Genomic DNA, 14,302 nt, shown 5'->3' on the forward strand with positions numbered 1-14,302 from the left:
GCGCAAGAGAGCACCCACACTGCAATGGATACTCTTGTGCAAAAGCACACCTCGCACATGGCAGTGTGGATGTGTTCTTGTGCAAGACTTCTTGCACAAGAACCCTTGCGCAAGATGTTCTTGCACAAGAAGCCACCAGTGTAGACATAGCCTAAGAGTTTCCTCCCATGAGCAGAATGAATTGTGTTGTGCACCAGTACTGAGTTCCTGTGGCTTGTTTGGATGTGCCACTGTGGCACCCAAGTTATTTATAAATATTTTATAAACCTTTACCTTTTCCCTCTGCTGTCATGTCTCCTCCCCTTGCTCCATCAGCTCCCCTGGTGCCTGATGCCCCCCAACTCCTCACCCTCATCTGCTGTCCTGACTCCTGCCCTTCTCACTGCCCTCAGCTCTCCTTTGACCTGCCCCCTCCACCAGCCCTTCTCTCCTCCCTGTGCCCACTCCCCCAATAGCCCCACTCTGATCATGTGAGCTACCCCTCCTTATCCCCTCTCCTAACACCTCCCTCTACACACCTACCCTGCCTCTTTCCTCTGCTGCTGGTCCCTCCCCTGCAGGTTTCTGCCCTTCTGCTTCACCCCCAAAAACTCCTTGCACCTGTACCTTCCCTTAGCCCTGCACCCTCCTGGTGCCTCCCCCTTCCCTAACTGTCCCTGCCCCCTTTGCCCTTTTTCCCTAATGCCCACCCCCTCACCACTCTCTGCCCCCATTCCCCTCCTGCCCCTCTGTGCCCTCACACGACTTGCTCCATCCCCACCTTTCTCATGCCCACCCCTCCTTTCAAGCCTTCTCCCAGCACCTGCCCCTCACCCCTCTAGCCCCCAATGCCCTTATCCTCTCCTCTTGCAGCATCACCCTGTCCCCCTCCCACTGACATCTCCCCTCCTGCCCTTTTCCTCATTGTCTGCACTTGGCTCCCTGGCATTTGTCTCTCCTCCACCCTGGCTCTTGGTGCCTTCCCCTTTCTTCCCCCTCCCCCTCCACACAAGCCCCTTCCTCTCCGACCCCCTCCCTCGTTTTCTCCCCCCCACACAAGCCCCTTTCTTCCCCTCCCCCATTTTCCTCTTCCCCCTCCGCACAAGCCCCTCCTCCTCCCCTTACCTTACCTTCTGCCTTGTGAGGCCAGAGTCTGCGCTTGGGCCCCAGAAGTCCCTGGACAACAAACCTGGAGCTAGGCAGTGCGGCACAATGCGGCACCGAGCATTTTTAAAGTCCCGGGCTGTGATGTCATGTCACGCCCGGGCATATCCCCACTCACCTGAGAACGCTGTGCATGGCAGCAGCATCTGGCAGCGCACACCGGCGAGGGGGAGCCGGACTTAAAGCTGCGCACTGCAGGGACGCTCTGGGGCCAGGATGGGGGAGACACATGGTGGGGGCCGAGGCCCACTCCAGGCAGGGTCGGGGGAGAGACCCAGCTCCACATATTGGTGGAGCAGGGCCCCTGGCTCTGAATACTGGAGCATGGGCACCACGAGCCCATATAAATCGCTGCCCATGCTTCCAGGTTCAGGGCGCTGTTGGGACTTAATGGACAGTTTTCTATTACTGGTCTGACCAGGGCTGGCCTTAGGCCAATTCGTCCAATTCCCCCGAATCGGGCCCCACACCATGAAGTGAGCCTAGCTGAGCTCCCTTTGCCCTCTTCTAGAAGTAATTAGCATTTCCAGGGAGTGAAAAGTGAATTACAGCACATATGGAAGGAGCAGTGTAGGCGCCTGGGAATCAGCAGCTTTGCCACAGGTGTGCTGTGAAACCGGGGGTAAGTCATTTCACTTACCTCAGTTTCTTCATCTGAGCTGGGAATGCTCACCCTCCTGTGAGGTCTGCCACTGCACAGCACTGTGTGCGAGCTGGGCCTGGGAGGGTAGTTCATTTCTCTCTTGTGATACGGACTGTGAATGCAGCCATTCGTGGGTCCAGGCCAAGACTAAGTGTGCTACACCCGGGAAGCACACTCCCCCCCCCTTCTGATCTCCACTTTCCTACAAGAGGACTGTAGCTGTAAGGTGAGAAGAGGACCACATGTAAGAAGGGCAACCACTTTTTTGCGTGTGTCTCTGAAGTTAAAATAAAGACTGTGACATCTGGAAGCTGGATGGTGGGTGGTTGCAGCACCTCCTGCTGTGTCCTTGTGGGATAATCTGTCCTTGTGGCATCTTGTGTCCTGGGCACAGCAGTAGCTGTGCAGATGCATCACTGTGATGCAGCAATGAGACATAAGGCCTGGAGTAAATCCACACTCCTGTCATTGCTTTCAAGCTACAGGCAGACACATGAACTAGGCCCTGCATTTCAGAGTAGAGGAGGCAACCCTAAGGCTCCTGGGAATAAAAAAAGTCCCTCCCATTAGAGAACACTAGACATGGGTGAAATCCATGGTGAAGTTCACTGGAGCCAAAAAGGCAAACACCAGCCAGGGATCCCATAACATGCCTATTACTTATGCCACCTTCACTTTTCAGGTCTTCAAGACAACTCTGAATACAACAATTCCTACGGTGGCGCTGATAGGACAGAAGAGTGCTCGATCTAAATATGGCTTCAAGCACATGGCTTACCTACCTACCACCACCGACATACAGCTTAGGAGATACTGTCCTACTAGATGATGCACTGATTAATGGGTGACACAAGAAGCTAGCACAGGTTCTTAAATAAATGCCATGCAGGTCCAGTGACTGTGCTGCCACGTGGCTTATGTCAGCAAGGGGAGAGGAGCTGGTTAGTAATTGGTGTGTGTGGGGGGGGGGTTGTGATGAAAGGATATGCTGCCCACAATGGCTGTTATCACTTGACATCTCCACAGAGAGCACAGCCAGGACACTGTAGGTAAGCTCACTGTGGAACTTTTGCAGTCATGATGCGGCCCATGGTGTTCTTAATCTGAAGTAGTATTATTGGGGCAGGATGGAGAGACGGCCTGTATAACCGACAAAGTTCAGAAATGGGAGGGATAGCTCCCACTGAGTCCACAAAGGCATTCCTAATTGTCGCTTACTCTGCTCCTGCACAATGGTCCTGTTAACTTACCAGTCCATAGACACAAATATGAGTCATCATTTCTCCCTGCCTGCCATCACTGGAATCCAGGGGGAGGCCTGCTGGATAATAAACATATACAGGCCTGTATTCTCCTGGAAAAGATCCCATGGCCATTTCCAGAAGTGGCTTCTAACTCTGTGCCCAATTTGTGTGCACAAGCACAAACTGAGAGAATGGCTAGGGGCCATTTGGAGCAGGTGGTCCTAAATATCACTTGCTTTTTCCATAGTTTTTATAAGCAGCGCATGATTTTCACAAGTGTTGAGCATCTGCAACTCCGATTGATTTCACCCAGCACTGTGAGTACCCAGCACTTCTGAAAATCAGACCCTAACATTCTTCTCTCTTCTATCCTATTGAGCCAGACAGTCCATTTATTTTGTTTATGCTCAGTGACACTGGCATAGAGTCAATGTTAGATGCCAGTTTAATTACACAAGCACTTTGTTTTGTGATGACTGACTGGAAATCTCTCCAACACTCTCATGATTTTGGGGAACTGCTTGCCACTCAATACTTAATGTATTTGATTGATGTTTCTTTCTTAAGCCTGATGAGAGAATGTGAACTTGGCTTCTGCTCCTAACTATTTTGTAAGAGGAATGGGTATCAGAGAAGTAGGAGCAAGTTGAAGGATTTGGGCTCAATGGTACACTGTATTCCTTTTTTTTTAATATTAGCAAGACAGGCTAGTGAGGTAAAGGCAACAAACTATACAAGGGCTAACTGCATAATTTCATGTATTTTAAACTGTTTTCCAGAAAATATCTCTAACATATTAATTTGAAAGTAGAAAAAAAATAAGATTTTGTGATGCTTGGTTTGAGAACATCTGGCATTGTTCAGATCATATACCACAGTCACTCTTACCTATATCACATTATGCAATCATTTAAATCAGCTTACAGAGCTTTACATCCTATCCCAACATAGGCTATGGCTACACTATGTACTTTTCCCGGAAGAGGAAATGCAAATGGAACACTCATTTGCATATTTTGTGCTCTCATTTGTATATTCTCTTCTGAGTCTTTTTGCGGAAGAGGTTTTTGCACAAAAAAGCGCTGTGTAGACAGCGCCTTTTTGCGCAAAACCCCCCTTTTGTGCAAGATCGCTGGGTGAAATTCAGACCTGAGATATCTAGCCATCAGTCCTGGGGAAGTGGTGAGAGTTCTGTCAGAGCAGAGACACATCAGGTTGACACACTAATGTTCCAATGAGTTGTATCTTCAGTATTCCTTCCCATAGCCTTCTAGTTGAGGTTACAAACAGACTGAAGTGGTAAATGTCAGCGAGAGAATTGGTGCTAAAATCAGTTAGACTTCCCGCATATTGGATTTCTGCTCTTCTAGGTGAGAAGGGAACATGCATGCTCATCTACAATACAATCATTGTTACTGGTCTTTGCAGCAATCCCCTCCACTCTCAATTGTTTCACTTGTGTGTTGAACATTTAGGATCCAAAGAACGTGAGCCTGTTTAGATGACAGCAGGCTGTTGGGTCCATCAGTTTGCAGGCTGGATGCAAGAGGGAAAACCAAGGGCCCTTTGGTGCCAGCTGTCCAGCACTGAGTCTAAGGACTGTAAACTTTCCCTTTCTTGTGTCACTGCAGGCTCCCTAGTAATATAGATGGGGATTAATGCAGAGAAGCCAAGTGTGCCAACTCTTGTCTCTTGCAGCACACAAAGACTATACAGATAGCTGCTTTTTATTTAATAAAAAGCTAATCAACTGTTGAGTTGATAAGAGGGTGCTTTTTGAAAAGGCATTTCCGACCAGCTGTAACTGAGACTAATCTAGCTGTTACTTCAAACAACTCCGCTTGTGCAGCTCTCTCAACATATCCAGCTCTCTCGAGAAGTCAAAATACAGCATCAGTGCTGCTGGTGCTAGGTGAGGCGAACCCAAACTCCAACTGAGCACTGTGGGTCTGGTCCGACTTGGCTCCAAAATATATGGCTACATGGGGTATTCCCTATGACTTTGGCATCTTAATTTGAGCAGCTGTTGAGACGCTGGGCCTGCTTGGAAGCTTTTGCAGGGCAGTCCTGGCAGTCAGGGGGTGGTGGATCACATTCTTCGGCGCAAACCTCTCCAAGGTTTTTGTGGAGGAGCAGACAACTGGCAGGTGATGACTGATCACTTTGGGGGCACTCCTATCCACAGTGGCTCTGAAGGGAAGAAAAAAAATGCTATTGTGAGATGGCACAAGTTATCATGGGAAACTGAGTGAGCCCCCTGGTTTCACCTGAGAATTGAACCAAGAACTTCCAGCACTGGGCAAAACAAGAAGGTTGGCATAACAGTTCTCTGAAGAGTCCCCTGCAGATAGTATTGAGAACATTAGATTGGTTACCAGTTTCTATAGACGTACAGCATCTCCATATGGATGAAGGACTAATAGAAAGGCTGACATTGGAATTCTATCCTGAGAAGACAGATCAGTGCACAATGTGAAAATGTAATTCTCTAAGTCTTTATTTTTTGGGGTTATTCTTAACTTTTCATTGCTGGTCCCCTTCATATCTGCTGTTTTATCAGTGTCTTCTACCATTGTCTACCAGCATAGACAGGAATCCTACCTTGCCACACAGATGATGTCTTTTATCTGGGTATACCGGGAACATTGATTAACATTCGGGCAACTGAAGAGCTAGATTACAGAGTGAAACATTTCTCTGATGTGGAAAATAGCTCATACTCATTTGGAGGGATCAGAACAAATGGTACAAGGAACAGCCCTCATATTGATTCTGTACCACAACTATCACAGGACCTGGAAATCAAAATTTTCACATTCTGGGCTACTCCAAGTTTCAAATGAGCAATAAAAAGTTTTATTTGGTTTACATGACACCTACCAAAGGCTTTTCCCCCTGAACTTCCTTTTAAAGTGAATTACTGTAAATTTCAAGGAAAACACTTGTATCTGATGTGCTAGTATTGAGACTGATTGTTAGCAGTAATCAAGTTATGAGACCATGTAAGAATATATTACTTTAGTTTTGCATGTACTAGATGATGCATAAAAAAGAGGAGTTCTGTGGTACCTTAGAGATTTACAAAAATATATAGAACCATGAGCTTCTGTGGGTAAAACAAAAATTCATGTTTCTATATAATCTTGTTAGTCTCTAAGGTGCCACCGGACTACTCGTTTTTAAAGTTACAGACTAATGCGGCCACCCCCTGAGACTTTTAATATGATGCGCAGGTCACTGAGGTACAAAGCAGTGCTTTCTACAGAATATACAGTAGTTACCATCTAGGTGAGGGCTCAGACTCTGGTGCAATATACATCAGAGTCAATAGGGCTGCACTTCTCTTCCCCAATAAAATCCCTTCCATGGCTACCAGAACCCTACAGAAAAGTTGTCTAACTAGTGACTATACCTGACACTTGTTGATCCAACAGCTGCTGGTCCTGAAATTGACCTCCTGGTTTGCCTGCCAACAGTCTCACTGGTCCAATAGGTCCCTTCAGCTGTCAATGGCGATGCTTCACATGTTGTAGGTGCACTGTGCAGACTCAGAATAGCAATTTCTTCACCTACAAGCTGGGCTGCTGTTTTTGTGCTAACTCTTGATTGGGAATAGTCCTTCAGTTGAGCTGCATCTTTTTGGTTGGGCACTTTCAGACGTCTAACCCTGATGTCTCTTACTTTTGAGGTTCTAGCTGCAACGCCCAGCTTAGATGCAGGTGAGGGGCTCTTTGGAGGAGAAGGTACCATAGAGCGATTCAGACTGGTGGGCAACACATTTTCTTGGGCATGTGATGAATCTGAAACACAACATGGAAGCACACTGATTTCCTGGCATGGACAGTTCACCTCCTAATTCTTAATGGGCCAATTCAATGATTACTGAAGTCATTGGAAAGACTGCGTTGGCATTGGATCAAGTGATGATCACCTCAAATCCTTTTATTTCCAGTAAGAGTGGAGGGCTCTGAGCAGTTCATAGGAGTGCACCCCAACTCACTGACGTTTAAAGCATCAGAAAACTGCAGATCAAGAGATACTGAGTTTTACCAAACCCAGAAGTGCAAACATGGCTCTCAAGTTAGCATTAGAATAAGGGAAAGTATTTGAATGTTACAGATATTTTTGCATATTATTTTTACTGTTTATAGTTCAGCTCATATGATCTCTAGCTGTTACACACATGGAAGGAGAAGAATCCTGAGGATGATGTATGACTAAGTCCCTTCATTTTAATTTAAAACCGATTTTTACTGAAAAATTCCAGGGGTTCACAAAAAATATTATTGCTTTTTCTGATTTTCACCCTACTTTGGTATCAATCAAAGATATAAAAATAACTGGTTTTATTAGGAAAATACAATACATTGAATGAGAGACATGTATTAGGGGTGTTACATGCAAAGCTGCCATTTTAAGTCAGGCTATGTGTTAGTCTAGAAGATACACACAATAGAAAATATGCACGCAGACAAGCTCTGAAGCGTGTGCACATTTGAACATATTGATGAATCTCATGCCTACCACGTACACATGTCAAGCTGCTAGATAATGGTTTAAAGATGTAAGATACTGAAATGGGAAGAAAATAAAAATCTGTCTCCGAATATGTTTCAGAACACAAGGAAGTATTTGAAAGTGTTCAAAAAACAAAAACAGGAGAGAAGGATGAAGCTGAGTTGTAGGCGCTGCAAATGGTGTGGGCCAATTATTAAATGTAATATTTATAGGCTAATAGCTCTAAGTCTAAAACAGTTTATTCACATGACATTTTATTTGGGGATTAGAAATCTGTTGTTTTCTTAAGTTAAGAAGTGGCAATGTGTTTTGATTTCTGCTTTAGTTCTGCAGTAAGCCACATTGAATAGAATGCAAAGCATTAATCCACTGAATATCCACCCCCCCCATCTTTCTGTCTACCAATTAAATACACTCTAATACTGGCCAGAAAAATTATCAATAGCCTTTTTCCCTGATTTTCACTTATATTTCTTGTAGTGCTAATAAACGTTGATAAATTTCTGGGAAAAATTAAATAAAATAAATACAGAAAATGAAGGGCCCTATGTATGACCAAGGATATGTGTGTGTGTGTGTGTTTGTCTTTAGAAACGTTCTATATATACAGGCAGTCCCTGGGTTACGTACAAGATAGGGACTGTAGGTTTGTTCTTAAGTTGAATTTGTACGTAAGTCGGGTAACCCAGGTGTCCCCGATTCAGCCGCTGCTGAAACTGACCAGCGGCTGACTACAAGAAACCCGAGGCAGAGCTGCTTTGCCCCCAGCTTCCTGGAATCAGCCGCTGATCAGTTTCAGCAGCAGCTGACTTGGGGACACCTGAGGTAGAGCAGCTGGGGTGCTGCCAGGTTGGTCCCCGCAGCGCCGAGGTGCAGCGCTGCGGGGACCAACCCGGCAGCGCCCCAGCTGCTCTGCCCCAGGCGTCCAGATTCAGCCGCTGTTGAAACTGACACGCCTGGGGCAGAGCACCTGGAGTGCTGCTGGGTTGGTCTGGTAGCGCTGACCCTTGGCGCGGTGGGACCAACCCGGCAGCACCCCAGCTGCTCTTGGGGACGGCTAGGACAGAGCAGCTGGGGTGCTGCTGGGTTGGTCCAGTAGCGCCGCACCTCGGCGCTGTGGGACAAACCCGGCAGCCCCCCAGCTGCTCTACCCCAGGCGTCAGCGAGAAAAGCCTGGTCTGCTGGAAGGGGGGGGCGCACTAGCTGCACTCCCCCCCAGCAGACCAGGGAGATGCGGAGCAGCTTTTTTCGCCGCGGAGGATGTGGGCGGTAGGACTGCGGCACGTCTTGGCGGTCCCGCCGCCCGCGTCCTCTGCGGCGAGAAAAGCCTTGTCTGCTGGGGGGAGGTCGCACTAGCTGCGCCCCCCCCCCCCCCAGCAGACCAGGGAGACGCGGGCAGCGGGACCGTCGAGTCGTGTCGCGGTCCCGTCACCCACATCCTCCGCGGCTTTGCTCCGCGTCTCCCTGGTCTGCTGCGCTCCCCCCCAGCAGACCAGGGAGACGCGGAGCAGCTTTTCTCGCCACGGAGGATGCGGGCGGCGGGACCGCAGCGCGTCTGGGCGGTAACGCCGCCCGTGTCCTCTGCGGTGAGAAAAGCCCCGTTCGTAAGTAGGGATCCGACGTAAGTCGGATCCACGTAACCCGGGGACTGCCTGTAGCACAGATCCAGTTGCTGCTGGCCATAAAAAGATTAAACTGTACCTGACTGACAGAGGTGCTGGAACAATTTGTATAGTGGGGTGCTGAGAACCACTGAACCAAACTATAACCCCTGTATGTAATGGAAACCACTTCAAGACAGGGGGTTGCAGCGGTACATCCAGCACTCCTACTTCAGCACTTATACTGATTTATGTATAGAATTTAGGCTAAGGATACAATTAGAAGAATGGCCTTTGAGCAGTTGTGTCACTAAAATGCTAGGAGAGAAATCCAGCCTTATATGTCCTAAATGAATGCAATTTGTTATTCTGCTTGGGTGACAATAGAGAATACGTTCCAATGTATTTCAGCTTCAGTATTTCTTCCTATAGCCATGTTGCTGAGCAGAACAGTGAATGATTACAAAGAGACCATAGTAACATATGTCAATTCTTCCCTATAAAGGGAGACAGCTAAGTGAGACCAATACCTGAGGAGGACTGGGAAAGACGGGACTGGCAGGAGGAATCTGGTGAAACACTTTCAATGAGATCCTCATCGAAAGTTTCTCTCAGCTCATCCTCACAGCCGTCACTCAGGCTGCATTCTTCCTCCTCTGCTTCTTCCTCATCACTGTGTATCTTCAGCACCTGGGGCTCCTCCATCTGAATGATTTTCAGACACCTGACAAATGTTAAGCTCTACAGTTTTAGCTGACCCCCCACTGTGCTACCTTAGAGGAGTGTTCACATGCATGAACAGTTCATGTGGGGTCACTGCTGTTTAGAGACAAATATAGATAAAGTGCATTAGATATCTAACCAGCCTGTGTTTTGTTGTTTCAGATTCAGCCAACTTTTAACTAGACAAGTAAAATATGACAGATTTCAATTATTACTGCTGGGGCAGGAAGGGAGCAGAGCTGAAATAAAGGCATTTTTATCTCTAGGATAACTGTTGCCTCTATGATCCACAGAGGAAACTCAGCTCAATAGTCTTCTCCCTTGGTGCATGGAACACCAAGGCAGAAATCTGCCAATCCAGACCAGAGAAGAATTTTGCCCATAAAGTGGCCTGATCCAAGGCACACTGAATTTGTTGAGAAAACTTCCATTTAGTTAGGTTAATACCAAATGCTTTTGCAGACCCTGCCCTTGCTCTCTAATGGAGAACACTGCTAGGACTAGTAATAACCTACCTGCTGGGAAAAGGGAACACATTAACGGCACCCTTTACTGCAGGTGTCACCCTTCCCATGTAGCAGGACAGCAGGACAACGATTTCCCTCTGATCCCACCCACACTTCATAACTTGCCACCAGCCACATAGAGGGCACTCCAGAGATCTGGAATCTGCAAGAGGTGAGGGGACGGAAAGTGGCTGTACTGGGGGAGGAGGAGAGGTAGGCAGTGGAAGGAGGAGCCCATCAGTCTCTTTCTCCTTTAGGCAGTTTTGCTGGGCTGTATTCATTTTCCTCTGCCCACTAGTCCCTCTACACTAGGGATGTCTTTTTAAGACACTTGCCAGGAAGGGGTCTGAGGGAGGGTTCACAGACCCAGAAACAGCCTGGACATCTCAGCCTCCCTACAATCAACATGGACAGTGCCCAGAGATTTCCTCTCCCTCTTTGTCCCTCCTATGAGGTTCTCCGCAGAAGGGAAAACTAAGCCTGGAGTGTGCAAATAGATTCCACTATACTATTTCTGCCTGCCTAGATGTGAATTTACAAAATGAAATGCAATTCTCCCAGACTGCCAGGAGGTGGCTGAAAAGTTCTCCTTATTACAGAGACGGCCCACTGAGTCGGGTTGCCAGATGGTTTCAACAAAAATACCGGACACACTTGACATTACATCACAATCTACATTCCATCTCATTTAGAAAATACTGGACATTTCTATTTTCTCATTTATATTTTCTCAATTTGTTTCCCGAACAGAAAACTCAAATACTGGACTGTCCAGTTCAAAACAGAATACCTGGCAACCCTAACACTGAGTCCCTGCAATTCATTGTACTGTAAGATAATTTAGAATCATCCAAAACTCTTACTGGTTATGCTGTTCTCTCCATGCCTTCAAATCAGTAAAGACATCTTCCCGGCTTGGATCTTCAGCTTCCTCAGAGTCAAAGCTGTGCTCCAACTTGGGACCAGGCATTTGGAAAGGGTTCACTGCTACAGACTGAAAAATAAAACTGAGAAGAGTTACTACAGATAATTTGGTATTTAATTTACCACTCACTCCTCTTTGCCAACAACACAATTTCCAAATGCTGGGCATCAGAATTTTGATGAAGCTTTTGATGCAATAGTTGGGTTTTTAGTTTATCCATGACAATGTAATTTTATTTTTTTAAATATTATATTGAATATGACACTCCCAGCTACAATCCATTACAATAATACGTTTCTTATATATTCACTGCAGAAACCCAGCATTATGACAACTAGGAGGCTAATGACATGTCTGAGTCTCGCCCCACAGATGTGTAGCTCTACATTTACATTGAACTGAACCTGTAATAGCTGCACCAACAAGCATTTCAGGCATAGATCATAGGATGTGACTGTGTACCATATGATTTGGGTCATACCATTATTAAATCTGATAGCTCTAATTTATTTCAAAAAGCTTAATTGGTTGGTAGGGTAGGCAGAGAAAAGGGACAATTCCATTTCCTTCTCCTCCCCTCCAGTGATCTTTCTAGTATCTGTTATCAAGAATGACACGTGAAATTATATGATCTGTGTGTCATGTCAATCACATGACCCCAAGGCAGCAAAGCACATATAAAGTTAAGCACATGTTTACATATTTGCTAACTCAGGGCCTACACAGGGGTATGTCTACTGCAATCAAACACCCATTGCTGGCCTGTGCCTCACGTTCGTGGGGCTCGAGCGAAGGGGCTGTTTAATTGTGATGCAGATGTTTGGGCATAGGCTAGAGCCAAGGATCTGTGACCTTTCCCTCTCCCAGGGTCCTAGAGTCCAAGCTCCACTGCAAGCCAGCACCAAATCCTGGGGTCCGTACTTGTGCTTTGCTCAGATCCCAGGGAAGTCTATGCAAGTTTTGTGAGTATAGAAGGCAGGATGTGGCATGTAATTTTAATTTGTTCTTTTACAGTCCTTTGTTTTTAATTCCCTCTAGTGAAAGCGATGGTTTTTCCTACCGGTTGCTTCTCTCCTCTTTTTCTTATATATGATCACGCAGCTGGTGTCTGAGAACATTTTCATTAAATGACACTGCTGATTTCAATTTTGAGTTGACACATCCCTGCCAGCTCTCTCCAATCCCTCCCAGAACAGGAAACCTGGAGTTCTCAGATTCATGACCCCCCTCACCACTCTGTTTATCCACTGATCTTCCAGCTGTCCAAGTTTCCTCTCCTGCCCTTCTTCATGTCTCACTTGGCCTTCCAAGTCTCTTTATGGGCTTTGCTGAATCAAGGCCTTTAGACCTTCTACCTCCTCCAAGACTCATTGCTTTTATACATCATTTTCTGGACTACAAACTGGAGGGGAAATCCATAAAAACAGTAGCTGGAGGAGAGGGGGAGGAGTGTCTCATCTTATCTCAGCAGAACTCATGTCATTTGGGTTTGTCCAGCAGGAAGGGAAAGCATATAGGAAAAAAGACGTACACCTAGCTTTTGTCTCCGTGCATGAAGGGCTTTGATAGGATTCCCACATATAACGCGGCTGATTCCTAGCCAAAAGAAACAAAACAAGTCATTTTGCACCAGCTTTTTACACTTCATACAGTTCTTAAGTCTGATTACAGCCCTGATGAGATTCTGTTTTCGTGTAGACAAGGATAGAACAGGTTTCATCGACTCTCTGGAGCTGGTCTCCATTTCCTTTGCTAAACGCAGAGTATTCAGTGCTAGCAAAGGGCTGCTTCACTGGCTCAGCTGGTCCTGCTGAGCATTTGAACTCCCTGTCTCAGAGAGCTGAGAAGAACTGGGGTTTACTGGAAAGACAACTCCAAAAGACAGGGAGAAATGAACACAGCCTACACACTTAGCGTGTCTCCAAAGAGCTGATCAGATTGCAGCACTCCAGCCGTCTCAGTGACAACTGACCCAGAAATCTGAGGAAGGGTTCACACCTGGATCAAAACAGGACCCCGCCAGACATTTCCCATTCAGCCATTCTTGTGCATCCTGCTGGTGGCCCTCAAAGGCTCCTTTGTCTTCCCCTTTAATTATAGCAGAGGGCCAGCTCTGGGACAGCTAAGGTGAAGATCTCCTCACCCTCCCACTCCTTTGGCTTACTTACACTGTTGGCTGCTCTGAAACGGGCTTGGAGATAGCGACATCCAAATCTCAGCCATCAGCAGTGAGCCTGAATTAGCCAGAAAAATTGCTGCAGAGTGACAGAAGGTCCTCCAGTTTCTTCTGGAGAGCTGTGCAGACTTTGCAGTATTCCCAGGAGGAAAGAGCCAGCCACTAGGTGGTTGGGTACTGCACTACAATTAGAGCTTTGGGATAGCTAGCAGGCCGGAAATTTTAAATCAGTGACATGATCCCTTAAACTAGGAGATACAGCTCTGGAAACTGATGCTACAGCCACTCACTCACAGCAATGATCCCTACAGGAATATCAGTATGAAGCTTGCACACCACACACTCTGACCTTTTGACACACTTGTGAAGGAGGCATGCAACACAGCTTCTGTCCTCCGGATGTTCTGTAGGGACAGTTTATCTTGGGACATTATTCCAGTGTTTTAACACAATGCTGTGTCCAGACAGTTCTGCATGTTTGCATATAAATTAGATATAAGTGACCCCAGCAAATGGGGGATCTAGTGATAAGGGTTAATGAGAACAGGTTTTAATAAAAATAAGGGAACAAATCCTACCTGAGAGCAGATTGCTTAACAAATAGCAAGTGGGGAGACATTGCCTACCTTTCATTAGGGCACTCTGTAGCAATATATAGCTTTCAAAGTGTAAAATGGGAGGCTGTCCCCAAAAGACTTTTTCCTTCTGCCTCAGGAGAAAATGAAAAAGCAGCTCAAGCTCACTGTGCTTGAGTTTCACATGTAGAAACCAGTCATGGACAAGCCACTGTGCCACTAGTGCTAGTGGGTGTTACTGAGAGCAC

The 14,302-nt window shown here is 46.6% G+C and overlaps 2 protein-coding genes across 7 annotated transcripts in view; one reads left to right on the top strand and one right to left on the bottom strand.

Annotated features, from left to right (window-relative positions):
• LMNTD2 (lamin tail domain containing 2) overlaps positions 1 to 2,684 on the top strand; it is a 70,328-nt gene extending 67,644 nt beyond the window's left edge. The window contains exon 16 of the mRNA XM_075928265.1: positions 2,469 to 2,684. Coding sequence (XP_075784380.1) covers positions 2,469 to 2,615 — 147 coding nt within the window. The 3' untranslated portion in view covers positions 2,616 to 2,684. The remainder of the gene's footprint in view (positions 1 to 2,468) is intronic.
• Positions 2,685 to 3,698: 1,014 nt separating this feature from the next.
• Positions 3,699 to 14,302, bottom strand: part of LRRC56 (leucine rich repeat containing 56) — a 95,952-nt gene continuing 85,348 nt past the window's right edge. For all 6 annotated transcript variants that reach the window (XM_075928269.1, XM_075928270.1, XM_075928266.1 and 3 more), the window contains 5 exons: positions 12,835 to 12,899; positions 11,242 to 11,372; positions 9,680 to 9,873; positions 6,443 to 6,830; positions 3,699 to 5,220 (listed from right to left, as the gene is read on the bottom strand). In XM_075928269.1, the coding sequence (XP_075784384.1) occupies positions 5,025 to 5,220; positions 6,443 to 6,830; positions 9,680 to 9,873; positions 11,242 to 11,372; positions 12,835 to 12,899 (974 nt within the window). In that variant the 3' untranslated portion in view covers positions 3,699 to 5,024. The remainder of the gene's footprint in view (positions 5,221 to 6,442; positions 6,831 to 9,679; positions 9,874 to 11,241; positions 11,373 to 12,834; positions 12,900 to 14,302) is intronic.

This window comes from Pelodiscus sinensis, chromosome 4 (assembly GCF_049634645.1).
Source record: "Pelodiscus sinensis isolate JC-2024 chromosome 4, ASM4963464v1, whole genome shotgun sequence".
Taxonomy (NCBI): domain Eukaryota; kingdom Metazoa; phylum Chordata; order Testudines; family Trionychidae; genus Pelodiscus; species Pelodiscus sinensis.